The sequence below is a fragment of the Anolis sagrei genome, chromosome 3, assembly GCF_037176765.1.
Source record: "Anolis sagrei isolate rAnoSag1 chromosome 3, rAnoSag1.mat, whole genome shotgun sequence".
Lineage (NCBI taxonomy): Eukaryota > Metazoa > Chordata > Lepidosauria > Squamata > Dactyloidae > Anolis > Anolis sagrei.
The window spans coordinates 250836495-250854149 of record NC_090023.1 but is presented as its reverse complement, the minus strand read 5'-3'; the positions used below and the strand labels follow the sequence as shown (position 1 = coordinate 250854149).

At 38.5% G+C, this 17655-nt stretch overlaps 1 protein-coding gene across 11 annotated transcripts in view; it reads right to left on the bottom strand.

The window, feature by feature from the left end:
* LOC132770524 (multiple epidermal growth factor-like domains protein 6) overlaps positions 1 to 17655 on the bottom strand; it is a 267021-nt gene that overhangs the window by 109272 nt on the left and 140094 nt on the right. For all 11 annotated transcript variants that reach the window (XR_010909523.1, XM_067466032.1, XM_067466033.1 and 8 more), the window contains one exon: positions 2428 to 2550. Coding sequence is in view for 10 of the 11 variants with exons in the window: in XM_067466032.1 (XP_067322133.1) it covers positions 2428 to 2550 (123 nt within the window). In the remaining variant the exon portion in view is untranslated. The remainder of the gene's footprint in view (positions 1 to 2427; positions 2551 to 17655) is intronic.

Genomic DNA, 17655 nt, shown 5'->3' with positions numbered 1-17655 from the left:
TCCACACAGTCATATAACTGCCCTATATCAGGGCAGTTATATGATATATTGTGGCCGGTTATATGATATATTGCGGATTATCTGCTATATATCAGGGCAGATAATCCACAATATCTGCTTTGAACTGGATTATCCGAGTCCACACTACTATATAATCCAGTTCAATGTGAATTTTATACAGTTGTGTGGAAGGGGCCTTAGTGTCTTAAAGATGTGGCTAATTCTCTCCTCCCCTTTTCTGCTGCTGCAGACTGACGCAGCTATTTTAAAACATTATTGCAAAAAAAATAAAACACCATCCTTCATCCTTTCTGAGGGCAAGTAAGTCTAGCAATGCCTCTTATATTCTGCTATTATGACTCTTTTAATCTGTTTTGTGAGTTGTTCTTTTTTAATTTTTTCAGATAGTTTATTTGATGATCAGGAAGAACAAACTCAGTTATTTATTCTGATGGAAACAAAGAAGAATATCCTATCAGGTACCTGTATTATTATCTGGATACCTGGCTATTTGATAATTTATCCATCTATTTCTTTAAAATAAAGAAGGCACTATTCTGAGTGAAGACTGAGCTGAAAGTTACGGTTTTACATCAACTTCTCACTTGGGCTATGTAGGAGCACTCACTTCATGATGGGGTGCCATCACTTTCTGAGTTCCTCTTCCTCCGTCTGCCAAGTGATAACATGGAACAGGGGCCGATAAACACAAAATGTGATGAGAACACAACATAGCATGGTTTGAGTGGCAAGGCTTAGAACAACAACACGGCGAGAACGTTAAAAAAGTGAAAACTATGCATATGAGTATTGTGTTGGCAGCATCCCTGCAGTGAATATTCCAAGGGTTTAAAAATATTAGTAGGACCATTTGGTTCTAGACAGGGTAAGGAAGCTAGAAGACTCCAAAATGGTCTTGCAGTTTATTAGGCCAACCAAAAAAGGCATAACATCAGTACAAGACAAAATATTTTTTAAAAACAGACAAGGGAATCAGGGAATAGGCATGTAAAATCATTCTATAGTTCACATGTCTTGAGAAGCAGCAGAGAGGACATAACTGCAGATTCTCAGATTGGGTTTAACATGTATTATGATAGATTTCACCTCCAATGCCCCTAGGCTTGTACAAATAACAGGTAAAGGTAAAGATTTTCCCTGACATTAAGTCTAGTTGTTTCCAATTCTGGGGGGTGGTGCTCATCTCCATTTCTAAGCTGAAGAGATGGCGTTGTCCATAGACACCTCCAAGGTCATGTGGCCAGCATGACTGCGTGGATTGCAATTACCTTCCCACAGAAGCGGTACCTATTGGTCTACTGACATTTGCATGTTTTCGAATTGCTAGGTTGGCAGAAACTGGGCCTAACATCAGGAGCTCACCCTGCTCCCCGTATTCAAACCACCAACCTTTCGGTCAGCAAGTTCAGCAGCTCAGCGGTTTAACCCACTGTGCCATCAGTGCAACAGATGCAACTTTAATACATCATTTCGGAAAAGCAGGCATTATATGCTTTTTCAAAAACACAGAAATGTCCATATCCAACGCAAGGGTCACAGCCTCCTTTCTAGCTACACTTCTCATGCCTGTATCTCATATATCACTTATGAATTATGCTTAAAGAACAATGTTTTTTGGAATCACCTTTCCAGGGAAGTCAGTGAGGCTTGCTCCCTTTAGGTTTTTAGAAGGGCCATTCAGACAGGTTTTGTTCTCCAGAAAAGTTTGCTGGCCCTTAAAAGGGTTTTGTTTTATTTCTGGCTATTTTAGTGTTATATGGGTTTGGAGTCTTGAATATTTATGTTTTTAATATAATGGTACTGACCTGCCTTGAAGCCTCTAGCATGCAGAAAGGTAGATGATATATTTTAAAATTAAAACTGAAATAAAATAAACATTTGATCTTACTTAACAGAACCCTCATGTCCCATTTAAGGGGCACCATTATTTGTATCCTGTAGGTGTTATTTTGGTTGACCAATTTACTCTTGTTGGAAAGGACAGAAGAGGCCGCAGTGAACTATACAAGCAGAATAAATTGCGCAAGTCTATAATTAATGTGACATTCCTTTAGAATGCAAGCAGCCAATATCCTTCAAATATAGTTTCGCATTGAAGCAACTTTGATTTGACATCACCCTAAGAGTTATAAGCACCATGTCATGAAGTGCAAAAGCAGAGGAGTACTGGAGCTGCTTTCAGAATGATTTTAAAAGTCAGGGGGAAAGTTGACAACCTTCCAGACAACTTGACAACATAGTATTATACAATCTTGTTTGGGGGAAAATCTGCTTGCCATAACCCTCCCCCCCCCCCCCCCCCAAATTTAAAAGTGCATTTCCTTCCTTCCTCTCATCCTCATTTTCTCCTGACAGCTCTCTTTTCTTTTTCAAAAATATAGCACAGGTTGTGTGACTCATGCTCACCTATGCAGGTGCGTCCATCAGCATGAAGTCTATGAGCTGCATCACATTCACAGTGGTAGGAATCTAAGGTGTTCATGCAGGTGTGCTGGCAGCCTCCGTTCTTCACTGCACATTCATCAATATCTAGAAATGGGAGAAAATTAGGTGAAACCTGATAAAACACAAACCACTCTAGGAGAGCCTTGCTATGGTCCAAGCAGTGCATGCTTCTTGTTTTTACATATTCTATCCCAACAGTGGACATTATTTTTGCTCTCCATGTTTTCTATTTGCCCCTTAACCCCTGAAATAACGAGACAGACAACAATGGTATGGATTCAAATTGGGCAACTTTTATTAAATGTTACCTATTTAACTTTACCTGAACTAAACTATGTGTCTAGGAACTTGGTGGCTAACCGAGGCAGCGTCCTCGGCTACTTAATGTGTAATATATGTGTGCCCTGGATCCCCAACCGGGCAACCTGAAGGTAATAGTCTGGAGAAGCCAGTGTCCGATTATTAATATCAGCTTCTCTCTTTACTGTGCCAATTGATGTCCCCTCACCCATTTGGTGACTTCTAGGTGAGTGTTTGTTGTATAGTGACCCCCACCCTTAAGGGGTGCCTTGCGTATATCTCCATGTCTGTGTTTTCCTGATCTATTTATGCTGGCCTAATTAAACCAGACCACCCCATCTAGCCCCTAATAACAGTATAGGGTAGGCGAAAAAAAACCCCCAGAACATGAGAGGCAAAAAATTCCTACCCGGCTCCAACGGGCAACCAGATATACTGCTAATGGGCGGGAGTGGTGGGTGAAAAGTCTTTGCAAGACTGAAGGTAAGAGGCTGGCTGACGGAGTTAGCCAGCCCCCGCCCTCCTTCCAGAAGGTTCAAAAGTAACCTTCCCCTCTCTTCCTTCAGGGGGGAGGGGCAAATCGCTCTCCCCACCAACTGCGTTGGTGGGGAGAGTCCCTTCCCTAATTCTCAGTCCACAGTCTAATATGTCCTGGGTACTTTCAGATCTTATTGTTCTCTTAGTTATTTTCCACCTTCTTTGAACTCAGACCTCACTCCCCAACAGCAACTTATACATTTAATTCCACAAGGGTAAGACCTTATTGCCTGCTCTGTGATCTTTTTTTCCCTCTATGAATCATAGAGCTTTTATTTACACTTGACTTGGAAGCTCACAAAAAGCCAGTGAAATTCAATAGTTAATGTAATTTAATTTATTGCATTTATATCCCATCTTTCTTACCCTGAAGGGGACTCAGGGCAGCTCACAAAAAAGCGCAATTTGATGCCACATATACATATATAGGATAAAACAAAAATTAAAACATTACAATCTTAAAACCAATCAATTAAAACAATGCAACCCAAAGGAATTCTGATAACAAATACTTCCGAGGATGACAAATGCCCCTTCTAATGTCTGAAATCTGGTACTGGAGAAGAGATTCTATGGCTATCATGGGCTGCTAAAAAGACGAATAAGTGGATTCTAGAACAAATGCAGCCTAAATTCTCCTTAGAAGCCAAGATAGCTAAATTGAGACTGCTAACACTGTATGATGAGAAGACATGTCTCACTAGAAAAGAATACTTGGAAAAGTAGAAGGCAATAGGAAACGATGAAACCCACACCTGGCTTAAGATACACTGGTTTAATCGAGGAAGCCATAGCTTTGAATCTGCAAAATCTGCGAAGAAATGTTGGTGATAGGGTGACTTGGAGATCTCTTGTTCATGGGGTCATCATAAATCAAAGTCAACTCGATGGTAGTAACAGCAATTTTTTCTCATCCCTTGCAAACTTCTCACTCTGTGTATGTGTGTGTGATTGTTTTTTGTGCTAGGTTATGGCTCAGAAACAGAAACTGTTGTTATACCTCAATTCAGCAGAAATGCACTCAGCCAAAGTCAAGTGCTTGGTACTTCATTGGTCTTGGTTTGAGATGTACAAAGAAAAAACTGAGTCTGTAATCAATATGGGTCTAGCAGTGAGTCCAACACCAACATCCAACTAGGTAGCATGAGATTGCTTCCTCCATCCCAAACCCATCATAGAAGTTCTTTCAGTCCTAGGATTCCACAGTGCTTTCCATTTCTTTCCCAGCCTCTTTTTAATTCTCTGATTGTCATCAACAGCAGGATTACCAAGACTGCTTTAAATCCTGCATTTTGGGAAATAGACCACTGGGACTAGACATAGATTTTGAGAACAGTGTATCTTCCACTACGAGAGGTAATGGAATCATCTGTCAGTATGTCCTACTGAAAATCTGCATGAGAAGAAAACCTTAGCTTGAATATTTAGAGAAACCCCTGACAATTACAGAAACAAGTACTGTAGCCTTCTGTTATCTTGCCCCATTGATATAACCCAGATAGATAAAAGGATAGTTGTTGATCTTGTTAGGAAGGATGCAAAGACTCATTATTTAAATTATTTTGTTCTGAGTTGACTCCTTGAGTTGTTTTTAGTGATGTTTGAAAAGTAGGACTCACTAGAGGCACTGCCTTTTCTGTTCCAAGCTTTCTAGCCTAGGAGGCAAAGTGAAGATTAATGACTAGCTGAGAAGGGAAGAACCAGAAGGTGAAAGTTGCGAGTTAGCAGAAGGGCTTCAAGAGTCTCTTCTGGACTCATGTTGCAGGGGAAGTAATGGATGTGAACAAGAATTTGTGCAACAGTTCAGCAGAGGCAGTTCTTTTCTGGCTGAGTTGGGAGAACACCCTGGAGAGTTGTAAGCCAAGAGGGACTCAGGGTACACTTGCACAGACCATTTAATGTGGATTGGAGGCAGCTCAGAAGCATGTTTAGATGATGCATAGTGTGAATGCATGCAGGAACATGAATTAAAGTGAATATTGAGGAATATTCTGAAATAAATCCTGTAATGTGCATCAGCACACTTAGGTGTAAACCACATTGTATGACGAAACCAATAAAGGGATGAATGATCCAGCAATCCACACATCTGCAATGCTAGGGAGGCAGTTGGGAAAAAATACTTTGACAATTATAATTCTCTTCTAAGGAAAACATCTTTAAAAACTGTATGGAAAAAGCTAAGACATAGATGGCCAACAATTAACCCAGCAGTCACACGTAATTCCTTGCCTGTTTATACACACCCACCTTTGGTGCTACTGAATTTTAGAGGACTAATCAGTGGTAGTTGAGCAGTTGTAAAAAAAACCCTGCAATTTGCTTTACTCGCTACATTTTGATTAGTACTTCTGAAAAAATTATTGAACATTAATCACCTTGTAAAGAGGGGGACATAGTTGGTGTTAGTCTGTTACAAAAAAAATTGTTAAATATTAACAGTTTTGTTTGGCACAAGTTTTTGTGGACTCCAGCCTACTTCATCAGATCCTTGGAGTGTTGCTCAGTTGCCAGTTATTAGCACGTGGGTGAGAGAGGAGGTGGAAGAAAGTAAATGCAAAAGGTTCGAACACTGTTCATTATCTTAACAAGGTCCCCACACCCATATTGGATGGTAATTCAGACATTCTAATACCGATAAACAGATTAACACACGTATTGATATGAAACACCCTTATCCTATCTCATATAGCATGAAAACGATAGATTATTTTTTTTAGACCAAAAGAGTTTCTGTGACTTGAAGTCCAAACCATCTGGAAGTCCAAGCAATGAATACCCAGATGTTGTCCCTTTCTGTCTGTATCCTCTGAAGTTGAACCACTAGACTAAGTTCACACATGGACAGAAAATAGACAGTTGTTTTAAAAATAAAGCATTACCTTTCGCTATCTACCTTCAAAATATCCTCTGCTTTGTATTGCTCTCATTATTTCTATATTTTTGATCTTGTATTCATGTAATTCAAACCAACCGGAAAGTTTAGAAGGCAAAATGAAGGGAGAGGGAAGAAAAAACTTCTTAAAAGAAGAATTTAAATAAATGAGATGCTCAGCTTTCCCGGTCTTAATTCAAGGTTTTTACAAGGGCAGTTGATGTTGTTTGCTTGTCCAAACTAAGTAGGTACTGGAAATTACTTGAGTTAATTTTAAAACCAAAATACAAGCCATTCTTTATCACTTCTGCGTCAGTCTTGTACTCAAATGCAATGCGTGGGGCTTTACACTAGACATTTCATTTTTGTTCAAGCAAGCCATCTGGAACCATTTCGGCATTAATGGATGTTCTTTGAGATGTAAATAATAAACAGAACATATTCTCTGGCTCCCTTACATTAACAAAGTTGAGTAAAGTTTCTGTATTTGAAGACTGGCATTAATTATAACAAGCCAGTCATCAAATGCCTTTTTTTTTTCAAGAACATCTAACCATCATGTACAAAATGAGACTATTATTTTTCTGAAGGAAAAAGGTGGCATTTTTTTGTTTTGAATTTCTTTTTTTTGAGAAAGCAGGTAAGGTTTTTTTCTGCTTCATCCACAGATTAGTATATGGATTTGCCATAAGTTGAAATGAAATAATTTAAAACCACTGTTTCCGGTAGTTGTTTACTTTGCTGCAAGTCCACCAGATTCATGTATACCTCGAAAAAATGTTAAACACAGATTTCAAAATGACACCACAAATGTATCTTTTGAATATGCCCCATGAAGAATTAGAAAGGAAATTTGGAAAAAAAATGTTTTACATGACAGTGGCATCTTGAATAGTATATGCCATATATTGGGAAAGCCCAGAAATACCAATCCTTTAGAAGAATGGGAAAATATATCACAAATTTGCTGATAATGGATAAAATAACTGTATTATTAAGAGGATCATTATTAGACAACTTTGTTACTGAATGGCAACCAATGATTCAACATCTCAATGTAAAATTAAACTAAAATGTAAATAGAGGATCCTATAAGACTGTAGATAAGGAGGAAGCCGATGTTAAGTAAGAGTCTATGATACCTTTATATGTACTATTTAAATAAAATACTGTGACCCCTTAGAATATATTATCTGAGAAATGATTATGGAACACTAATAGCTGGAAAATATTGCATTGTACACAATAAACACTTGCAAATGTATGTCTATTTGAATAAATAATTTTTAAAAAAAAACCACATGGGCACATTTTTTAGAAAAGGAACTTTTCTGAAGTATGGTGAGGAGACCTGGAATCATATACAACATGATACTTTTGAATAAGCTGGATTTCGATTCACTGCCACAGTATAGTGGTGTAAGATTCTGTTTGGCTAATTCTGAATTTAGGACTATTACCAGAAGCTACTATTCTACAGTAGTTGTATGATCACTGATAGCCGTTACATATCAACATGAACATCCTTACTATCTCAGGTTTCTACAGCCAACCACACAACTGTGTTGATTCGTGGACCCATACATGTACATCTGCCTAAGCTTGTTAACCTACCCTCCCACATTTCTAGTTTTTTAAAAGCAATTTCACAATTCTGGGTGTGGTTAAAACAGTTTTAAAAGTATTACTACAGATCAAAAATTATGATTTTAGGAATAGGCAACCCTATGGACCACTTCTGATTTACTCTGCCCCTTTAATCTCACTCATTTCAAGAATGTGGTTTACTCAAGACTCTTGCTGAATTGTAAATTGGCCAGGCTGCAAAAGATTTTGAACCTCAAATTAGTTGGTTTTAAAGTAGAATACATATCTGTGTTGCAAATGGTTGTGAAAAACAGCACCAATGGAAGGGTGTCTGGAGAAGAGGTAGCTTAAAGTTTCAAGAGTCATAATTGCAATCATATTTCCAATGACAAACTAAGTGAAGGAAATTAAACTGTCAAACAAATGAGGAAAGGCAAAACATCTATTTGATAAGCAATCCTAGCTATGTTATAAAAACAACTTCAAACCCCATTGCACCTAGCTAGCATTTTAGAAATGATGTTAACAACCATAAAAACATACAAAAGAAGCAAATTCTTAGGAACTGTCACTTAACCAGGAAGTCAAACTGGGGGATTTAAAAAAAGAAAGCAGATGATTCATGTGAGAGAATTTGTGATATTCGCACATGGGTTTAAGGAAAGGTTACCTGTCTTCCGCATGCCAGATCATAAAGAGAATTGCACATAATTAACTTAAAGAGCTTTCCTGTATTCAGAGCCGCAAACAAAAATCCAGCTGAACAAGAACCATGGAACAAATATCTGTACTAAGTTTTTGTACCACATACCAATATTTCTCAATGAACCCATGACATAATATTTGGCATGTTGCTTTGTTTACTCAATAACAGCACTGGACCATCTGACACATAGAATTTTGTTTCCCTGACTCTGTTATCTTGTCATCACAAGTTTTGTACAAATTAGATTCCCTGAAATATATGTGGTCCCATTTCATGCATTATAAACAAATCATAAGCAAGAAAAATAATAAAAAGAACACTGAATAGTCGGCTTTTTAGGACTGAAACTTGCTTCCATGACCACAGTGACTAGGAGATTCTGGGAGTTGTAGTCCAAAATGAACCTCTTGGTATTGCTCTGGGTATCTTGCTTTTTAAGCCTGTTTCTGGTGTTATTTGGAGCACTCATTGAGAAAATTGCATTGGATAGACAGCATCAGCTCTAGTTTGTTAGATATGATTATCATATTTTAATGAATTTTTAAATTTTATTATGTGCTATGTGTGTTTGTTGCTGTAAACTTATGTTGTCACTGTTTATATGCTTATGTATTGTTTATTTTATGTATTGTGTGGCACTCTGAAGTGCTTTTATGAGCTGCCCCGAGGCCCTAAAGAGTGATATATGGCAGGGTAATAATAATAGTAATAATAATAATAATAATAATAATAATAATAATAATAATAGTAATAATAATAATAACAACAATAATAATAATAAATGGGTGAGATATATAGAGTTGTATATGGCATGTGTTCTGTATCTCAAAAACTAGACTTGATAGGGGGAAACTGGTGCCATTTTTGCAATCGGCAGGTAAAATATACAAGTCTAACATTTGAGGCACCGAAATATTGTGGGCCAGTGTAATGACTCCATGGGCAACTGCTGTTTATGCCAGTCACAATGAACAGCAATTGGAGATTTTGATTGGATGGCAGTGTGGGAGGAAGGAATAGGATTAAGCTTCACACAAACCACAACCCCAGTCATGACTAAACTCTTTTGCATTCAGGTCTTATAACCACATCCATGACAACTGAAAAATGCAGCCAGGATTTGGTTTCGGGGGGGGGGGGGTGTGAATTTTTTTCAGGGGGGGTTTCGGGGGGGCTGAGTTTCGGGGGGGGGCTGAGTCTGAGTGAAAGAGGGTCTACCCTATCAAACCTTTTGTATCGTTACCCCAATACCTCCATGCATATGGGATATATTGAGTATGGTGATCAGATAATGATATGAATAAACATAACAGTTTAAATAATGCACCAGTAAGGCCTTTTCGCGAACCACCATGAGAATTTCGGGGGGGGGGGGGGGGGGGCTGAAGCAAATGATGTCATTGTTTGTATGAATGCAGCTTTTACTGTACATGCTGTGGTTTGACCACAGTCTACTCTGCATTTGTTCTGCCTCAAATTGTCTAGTTTGGGTCTGTTTAATGCCCTGAGCAAATGGGGCTTGAATCGCAGGTCCCCATAGTAAGCGTGCATGAGAAATCCCAAAGAAGTGGCATTACACATGCTTATAAACACAGTACTTTGTGTCACATCTGGCACTATTCATCACTTGAAACAGAGGAAAATCCTGGAAAATGTGTTTGCTCTGTTAATGGTAGACAACATTCCAGTTTTGTGGACTGAAAGTGAGACTTGACTGAGGGGGTCTATGTATTTTGCCACCACATTGTGCTGGCTCCCTTTACTTCCACCTGAACACCAACTCCCTTTCCCTCAATCAATCTCAATTTCAAATATTGGTATTTAGTTTTCTAGCACAGCTAGCCTGTCACTGAGTGCAACAAGCTTTCCCTTAAGATCCCTCAGTTAATAGCTTACTTTTGGCCGATGCTCTGGTTTTATAGTAAACAAACACACATAAACACATGCCCCAACCTATCAGTGGCTGCATTTAAGTTCTAAAAAAGGAAGCGCTATAATTATTTGTGAATTGGGACTTCAATATCTTTCTCTCAGCAGGACCTGACAGCTTGAAAATACAATTATACCCAAGAAGAAACAGAAAAACTTCTGATCTTTTGAAAATCTCCACATTTGGACAGCAGCTTAGGCAGATGTGTTCTTGCCAAACTCAGTGGGAGCTAACCTCAGTTTAGCAGCTTTCTTTCCCACCATGCCATCACACAGTAGGGAATAGATACAAGAGAGGCAAGCTCATGGAAACACTTTTCTAATGTGAACTTCTGTCATGGAAGTCGAAATGAAAATGCAACTAATGTGTCCTACTTCATGGATTGCTCTCTGTCATGTTTATGGGGAGGAGTCACTTGTTTCAAAAATGGAGGGCTGTCTCTGTACAATGGTATGTCCCAAGTGAGACCAGTAACAAAATCCAAAAGGGGGCTAAGGAAATCATGGTTTAGTTCCGAAGATGAGCTCCAAAAATCTTTCCTCAGTGGTGCCCTCAAAGGCTGTAACACGAGCTTAGAAACATATTGAAGATATACATTGATGTCATTTGTTGAGTTCCCAGACCATCTACAGCAGTGGTTCTTAACTTGTGGCCCACAAACCACTAGTGGGCCATGAAGATGCAAATCTGGTCCGCAAGACTCCTTCCTATTTATTTATTTATTTATTTCTGCTCCTTTCATGCCACCTGCCACTTCTTCTCTATTGCTGACCATGGTATATGTTCTATATTGGAAACTAGAATTGATATGGTCTATCCCAGTGGCTCTCAACCTGTGGGTCCCCAGATGTTTTGGCCTTCAACTCCCAGAAATCCTAACAGCTGGTAAAATGGCTGGGATTTCTGGGAGTTGTAGGCCAAAACACCTGGGGACCCACAGGTTGAGAACCACTGGTCTATCCAATGCAATTTTCTGAATCAGCACCCCAAACCGAATCTAAAGTTGACCAAACACTGATTCGTAACCCTTTTGGTACTAATGTTGGAGAGTGGTCCCTGGTCAAGTGGTCTTTGATCAAAGTGGCCCCTGGTCAAAAAAAAGGTTGAGAACCACTGATCTACAGTGGAACAGAGCAATGTATGATCCAGTCAACCTTCACATTCTATTATTTATCTAAAATGATAGTTTGTTGCTTTTCTAAAATGCTCAAGACATATCCAAAGATGCAAAACAAGTAAAACACAGATCTCATAGATCAACAACACACAATATGGATTGTAAGTTCTACTGAAAGCAGATCACAATCTTCTAATATTATTTGTCTGCCTCTGTACTCATTCCAGTTTGTCAGTATCTCTTCTAAATTGTAGTGCCCAGAAATGGATACAGGATTCCAGGTGAGGTCGAACCAAAGCACAATAGAGACTCTCCTTGATCTAGACCAGGCATGGGCAAACTTTGGCCCTCCAAGTGTTCAACTCCCACTATTCCTAACAGCAGGTAAGCTGGCCGGGATTTCTGGGAGTTGAAGTCCAAGATATCTGGAGGGATGAAGTTTACCCATGCCTGATCTATATTTTTGATGCACTTCAAAATCCCATTGGCTTTTTTTAGCTGCTGCATCACACTGTTGGCTCAAATATAACACACACACACTTCAGGGTCTTGTCTAGTTACTTCAGAACTTCCAGGTCCTAGTCTTCTCATTTCTTGACTGGTTGAGTGGAAGGATGCAATGAATGAAGGTGAGCAGGAATAGACATGTAAAAACTACATACATTTATGAATATTTTAATTGGTAATTAATAATCAATTGCTGCATGGTGACACAGACATGCTGTCCACAAAGACTCCAAGATCTTTTTTTAGATGTACTATTGTTAAGCCAGGACTTCACCCATCCTGTATCTTTGCATGTCATTATTTTCTGCCTAAGTGAAGTATCCTACACTTCACCTTCTTTAAAATCATTGTGTTAGTTTTGGCTCAGCTCTCTAATCTGTTGAAATCATTTTGAACTCTGATCTTGTCTTCTGGAGTATTAGCTATCCCTCTCAATTTGGTATCATGTGCAAACTTGATAATCACACCCTCTAAGCCTTCATCTAAGTCATTAATAAAAAAAGTTGAACATCACCAGGCCTAGGACAGAACCCTGCAGCACTCCACTAGTTACTTCTTACACCGGAAATGTCCTTTCTTCACTACTTTCCTTGTTGCTACTAGGGCTGTCAATTCACTTTGTGAAAATTGGCCTGGTCAGTTTCCTTATTTTAAGTCTAGCTCCTAGAAAACCTAGGAGATATGTCCCTCGCCACAGCTGCTCTTTTAATTGGTATCTTCAGTACACAGATCTTAACTTCTTTCCACCCTGCTATTTGCCAGAAGACAGTGATCTATGTCTCAGCTGCACTTCTGGGCCAGCTTTTAATGCCACCTACCTGTATGACAGCTTTTTCGTCTTTTAAAACTTCACAAGATGATATTCTACTATTGCCTACATAACAACACTTTGGAGCTTCGCCCCCAGCTTGGCTGAGGAAGAAAGACCATTGATTAAACCACTATATAAACAAGACAATTTACTAAATTAATTTTCACTTTTTATTTGTTTAAACAGTTTTCCTGATCTTTCCACTATTGTTAATTCTCACACTAATATTACTAATATTTATTGAAAAGATACTGGCTTGTATCTGAAACATAGGGTTGGGACATCTATACGTTTTGGATTTCAGCTCCTTGATTATTGGTTCTCTAGTCCATCTGGAGGCAATGGGTTGAGCACTCTTGTCTTAGTCATAGGGCCAGTCAAATAATTAGCATTTAAAATACAAAGCCTGTATCACTCAAACAACATAGCTATTAATTATAAATGGTACATTTCCCCCGTTTTTCCAAGATTCTGATGAAATCCATCTAAATTAATTGGCTGTGGTAATAACTTCTGTGATAGGGATTGTGTCATCTTATATAATTTTATAATTTTTTGTAATGTGGCCAATAGCAACGGCAGAAATAAAATTAAAACGAATTCAAATATTCACATTTGGAGCATCCCCCCCCCCCTGGAATTTTCTTCTCAAAGTGTCCATGTATTTGTGTTTTATTTGGATTTCATCCAGTATTATTATACAATATGCCTTAGAGCTTTCTTAAATCATACCTCAGATGTTTCAAGTGATAGTAAAACCCAGAAATGTTTTAATAATAGAAGTTTAACCACAAAAGGGGCATGGGGTGCATTTCTATATGTTATACAAGTAAACGTTGGGATTTGTGCATTTACTTTTTCATGGTTTATGAAGGTTACATCTGTGTTTAGGTACATACTTCAGTGCCCACCAAATCTCTACAAATCCTCTTATGCCATTACCATTAGAAGTCATGTGGCAAAGACTTTCCATGCACTTTCTTTTTACACTGTTATCATACATTAGACAGTCTACCTGACAGATCTTAGGTGGGGAGAAGAATTTTTTTTTTTTACAAAACAGTAAAAACAGAATAAAATGAATTGTTACAACAATATCAGCTAAGGCAGTTAATATATGATTACCATAAAGACATTAAGAATAAAGAAACAATTGTAAAATTGCTTAAAGCGAAAAATATATCAAGCAAAGGAGATAATCTATAAGACCTCATTAAGTGAATGCAAAGAGGGCTATAAACCTGGACGTTAGTCAATACATAGGAAGCTCAATCCAGCAATCTTGGTGCTTTTGATTCTTGGTGTCTGATAATTTGTGGATGGGGGGCTTTGACCCTAAGCCTAGCTTCAAGGGGCAAGGGTCAATCCCTCTTACCCCTGGTTCACGGTCTAGGTCCTACTAACCCAGTGTTTCTCAAACTCTGCTCCTCCAAGGTTTTGAATGTCAAAACCTTGTTTTGGAGTTCAGCTCTCAGAAATCCAGGCCAGTTTACCAGCTGTTAAGAATTGTGGGAGCTGAAGTCCAAAATATCTGGAGGAAGAGTTTGAGAAACACTGTACTAACCTATCAATCAGCTATTTTGAAAGATGTTGGAAACATCATCATATCAGGAAAAGGGGGATGACTCTCCTTCCCACACATTGAGTTAGAAGTTAGGAATGCCTCAGGAGCCAGTGTGGTGTAGTGAGTGATTAAAGCCTTGGATCAGGACTCCGGAGACCAGGGCTCAAATCACTGCTCAGCCATGAAACCCACCAAGTGACCTTGGGAAAGTCACACTCAGCCTCAGAGGAATGCAATGTCAAACCTTTTTCTGGTTTCCATGGGACCAAGGTGAGAGGGAAGAAGAAAGAATCTCATTGGGGCAGATACATGATGTGACTATTAAAATACAATAAGACTTTGTATCCATGAGGGGTATGTTCCAAGACCCACCTGTAAATACCTGAAACTGTTAATAATGGTGAACTCTCTATATATTTGATTACATTTGATTACCATTGAGTAGCACTAGAGGACCCAGAGAGATCTATACATCCTTCTAGGAGCCCTTCCACACAGCCCTATATCCTAAAATATCAAGGCAGAAAATCCCACATTATCTGAGTATGTACTCAGATAACCCAGTTCAAGGAAGATATTGTGGGATTTTCTGCCTTGATATTCTGGGATATAGGGCTGTGTGGAAGGACCCTAGGAAGAAATCTTTTTGGGATCATAGGTAAATGAAACAATGGATAAAGAGGTTATACTCTATTTAGGAAATTGGTTGATGCTATGATTAAAAAATAACACAATTTTAAAAGGAGCCCCCATTGATTTCTCTGAGGATGTGGTATTAATTATTTCCTAATTCATTTGTCTTGCTAACTTATATGGGCCTTATACCTAATAATAATAATAATAATAATAATAATAATAATAATAATATACGTAGGATATTTATTTGTGCTTACTAAGAATATGGTTTCCTTCTGTAATGTAAACTATATCAGCAAAGAAGTAGCCACCAAGATAATGATGCAAAAAAGTAAAATTTGACAGATGGTATTAATAATGAAAAACAGGTGTGCTACACTGTATCAACACTTCCTTTGAAATGTTTTTCCCCCCTTAACCAAAGCAATACTTATCAGTGGAGTGGCTATATTAGTCTGTTATAGCAATACTGAAAATGTATACTGGCATCTTAAAGGCTGACAAGTTTTATTTGGTATTAGATTTCATGGACTCCAGCTCACTTTATTAAGTTCATGGAATAATGCCTTGGTTTAGTATTATACAGATGGATGAGTATATTGTTAACCCCCTTCAAGGTGATCAGTGGTGACTTTATGAAACCCAAATGTGTGATCCTCAACAGCACTGCCGAGAATTTGCAGATTCAAGATCATTGTTTTCCTGACTGATTCTATCTGGAAAACAGTCATTCTTTTTTTCCTGCTGCCTTCCATATTGTTGTCTTGAATCCTGTGTTTTTCATGATATGGCCAAAAACAACTATGATTGTCTCCGTTTAGTCATCTTGGCTTTTGGGACAATTCACATCTGATTTGTTCTGGGCCCATTTATTTGCCTTTTTTATTAGTATATTTATTTATCGTGTTCTCAGTCATTTGTATTACATTTCTAACAAAAACAAACAGACAAAACACAGAATTTGCAAGCTTGGTAGTTGATTAAATGTCCTTTGACTAGTAGCTGGCCACTTGGAGTGCCTCTGGTGTTACCTCAATCAATGGCTGATACCAAATGAGAGACACCCCCTGGGCACACAAAAAACTGGGCGACTTGGAAGGCGCTGGACAGACTGCACTCTGGCACCATGAGATGCAGAGCCAATCTTAAGAAATGGGGCTACAAAGTGGAATCCACGACTTGCGAGTGTGGAGAAGAGCAAACTACAGACCACCTGCTGCAATGCAACCTGAGCCCTGCTACATGCACAATGGAGCACCTCCTTGCGGCAACACCAGAGTCCATATTAGTGAAAGTAACTATTTAACAACCATTGCAACTCTTTTTTGGCACCACGTTAATTTGATTTTCTTCCTATCAACCTTGTTACTGTCCATATTTCACAACCTTATAGGATGTATGATGGCATGGATCATTTTAACTGTAGCATTCAATTACCCGTATTTACTCGAGTCTAATGTACCATCAAATCTAATGCAAAACATGAAATCTGGAGCCAAAAAAAAGCATTTGCTGCTGAATGTTATGTGCTTTGGAAGAAAGTGTTCTTGGTAATTTGACCAGAAAAAAAAGTGCATTACTGTTGCTGGCTGCTTCCTGACTGTGAGAGCCGTTCAGCAGTGGAACTCTCTGCCCCGGAGTGTGGTGGAGGCTCCTTCTTTGGAAGCTTTTAAGCAGAGGCTGGATGGCCATTTGTCAGGGGTGATTTGAATGCAATATTCCTGCTTCTTGGCAGGGGGTTGGACTGGATGGCCCATGAGGTCTCTTCCAACTCTTTGATTCTATGATTCTATGATTCTATGCTCAGAATTCCTTCACTATAAACAGTTGTGTTAGGACACCAAACCTTCCAGCAATAAAAAGGAAAACCTTAGTATGTATCTCTACTATAGAATGTACAGCAGAGATACATACGTCTTTCTTTATACAAAAAAACCCAACAACAACGTATTTCAGACACTGATAAAGTAGGCTTTCCTCAGGAGCTATACTTTACCCAGAAATAAAACAGGAGACCATCTATTAACATGTGGAGATTTGTTTCCTAACTTGCTTTGACTTTTCATATGTTCTCACCAATTTTGTCCTTTGGAAAATATTTCAGAGAATGCCACCCTCAATATGGCAGCCGTTCTTATGCTTTTACAAAACATTTAAATGGCTATCACTCATCTGTAAGTTGGAATATGCCACTTTTTAAACTAAACTAGTAACAAATTATCATTTATGCTTTAATAATTGCCCATTACTTTACCAGTCACCTTTTTGCCACTGGCTGCAATTCTAAAACTATTTCTGCTGGAGTAGTCCCAATGGACTCCAAGGGAATTAATTCAGCGTCAACAAGAAGAGAAGTACAGCCACGCAAAATCCTCCCATCACGTTTCCCCCCTTGGAAAATGAATATCCATTTATTCTTGACAACTGCAAAGTGTATTCCTATAATTGCAGAGATAATAGCCTGGCTGATTACATCCATTTGTCAATGGTAACAACTCTTCTTCCCTATTCAAACAAACAAATTACTGCCACTTAGGAAACTAGAAAATGTTGACATTCTCTACAACATGCTTTCTTTAAAAAAAACCCACACACGTGAGTGTGGAAAATGGCTCAAAT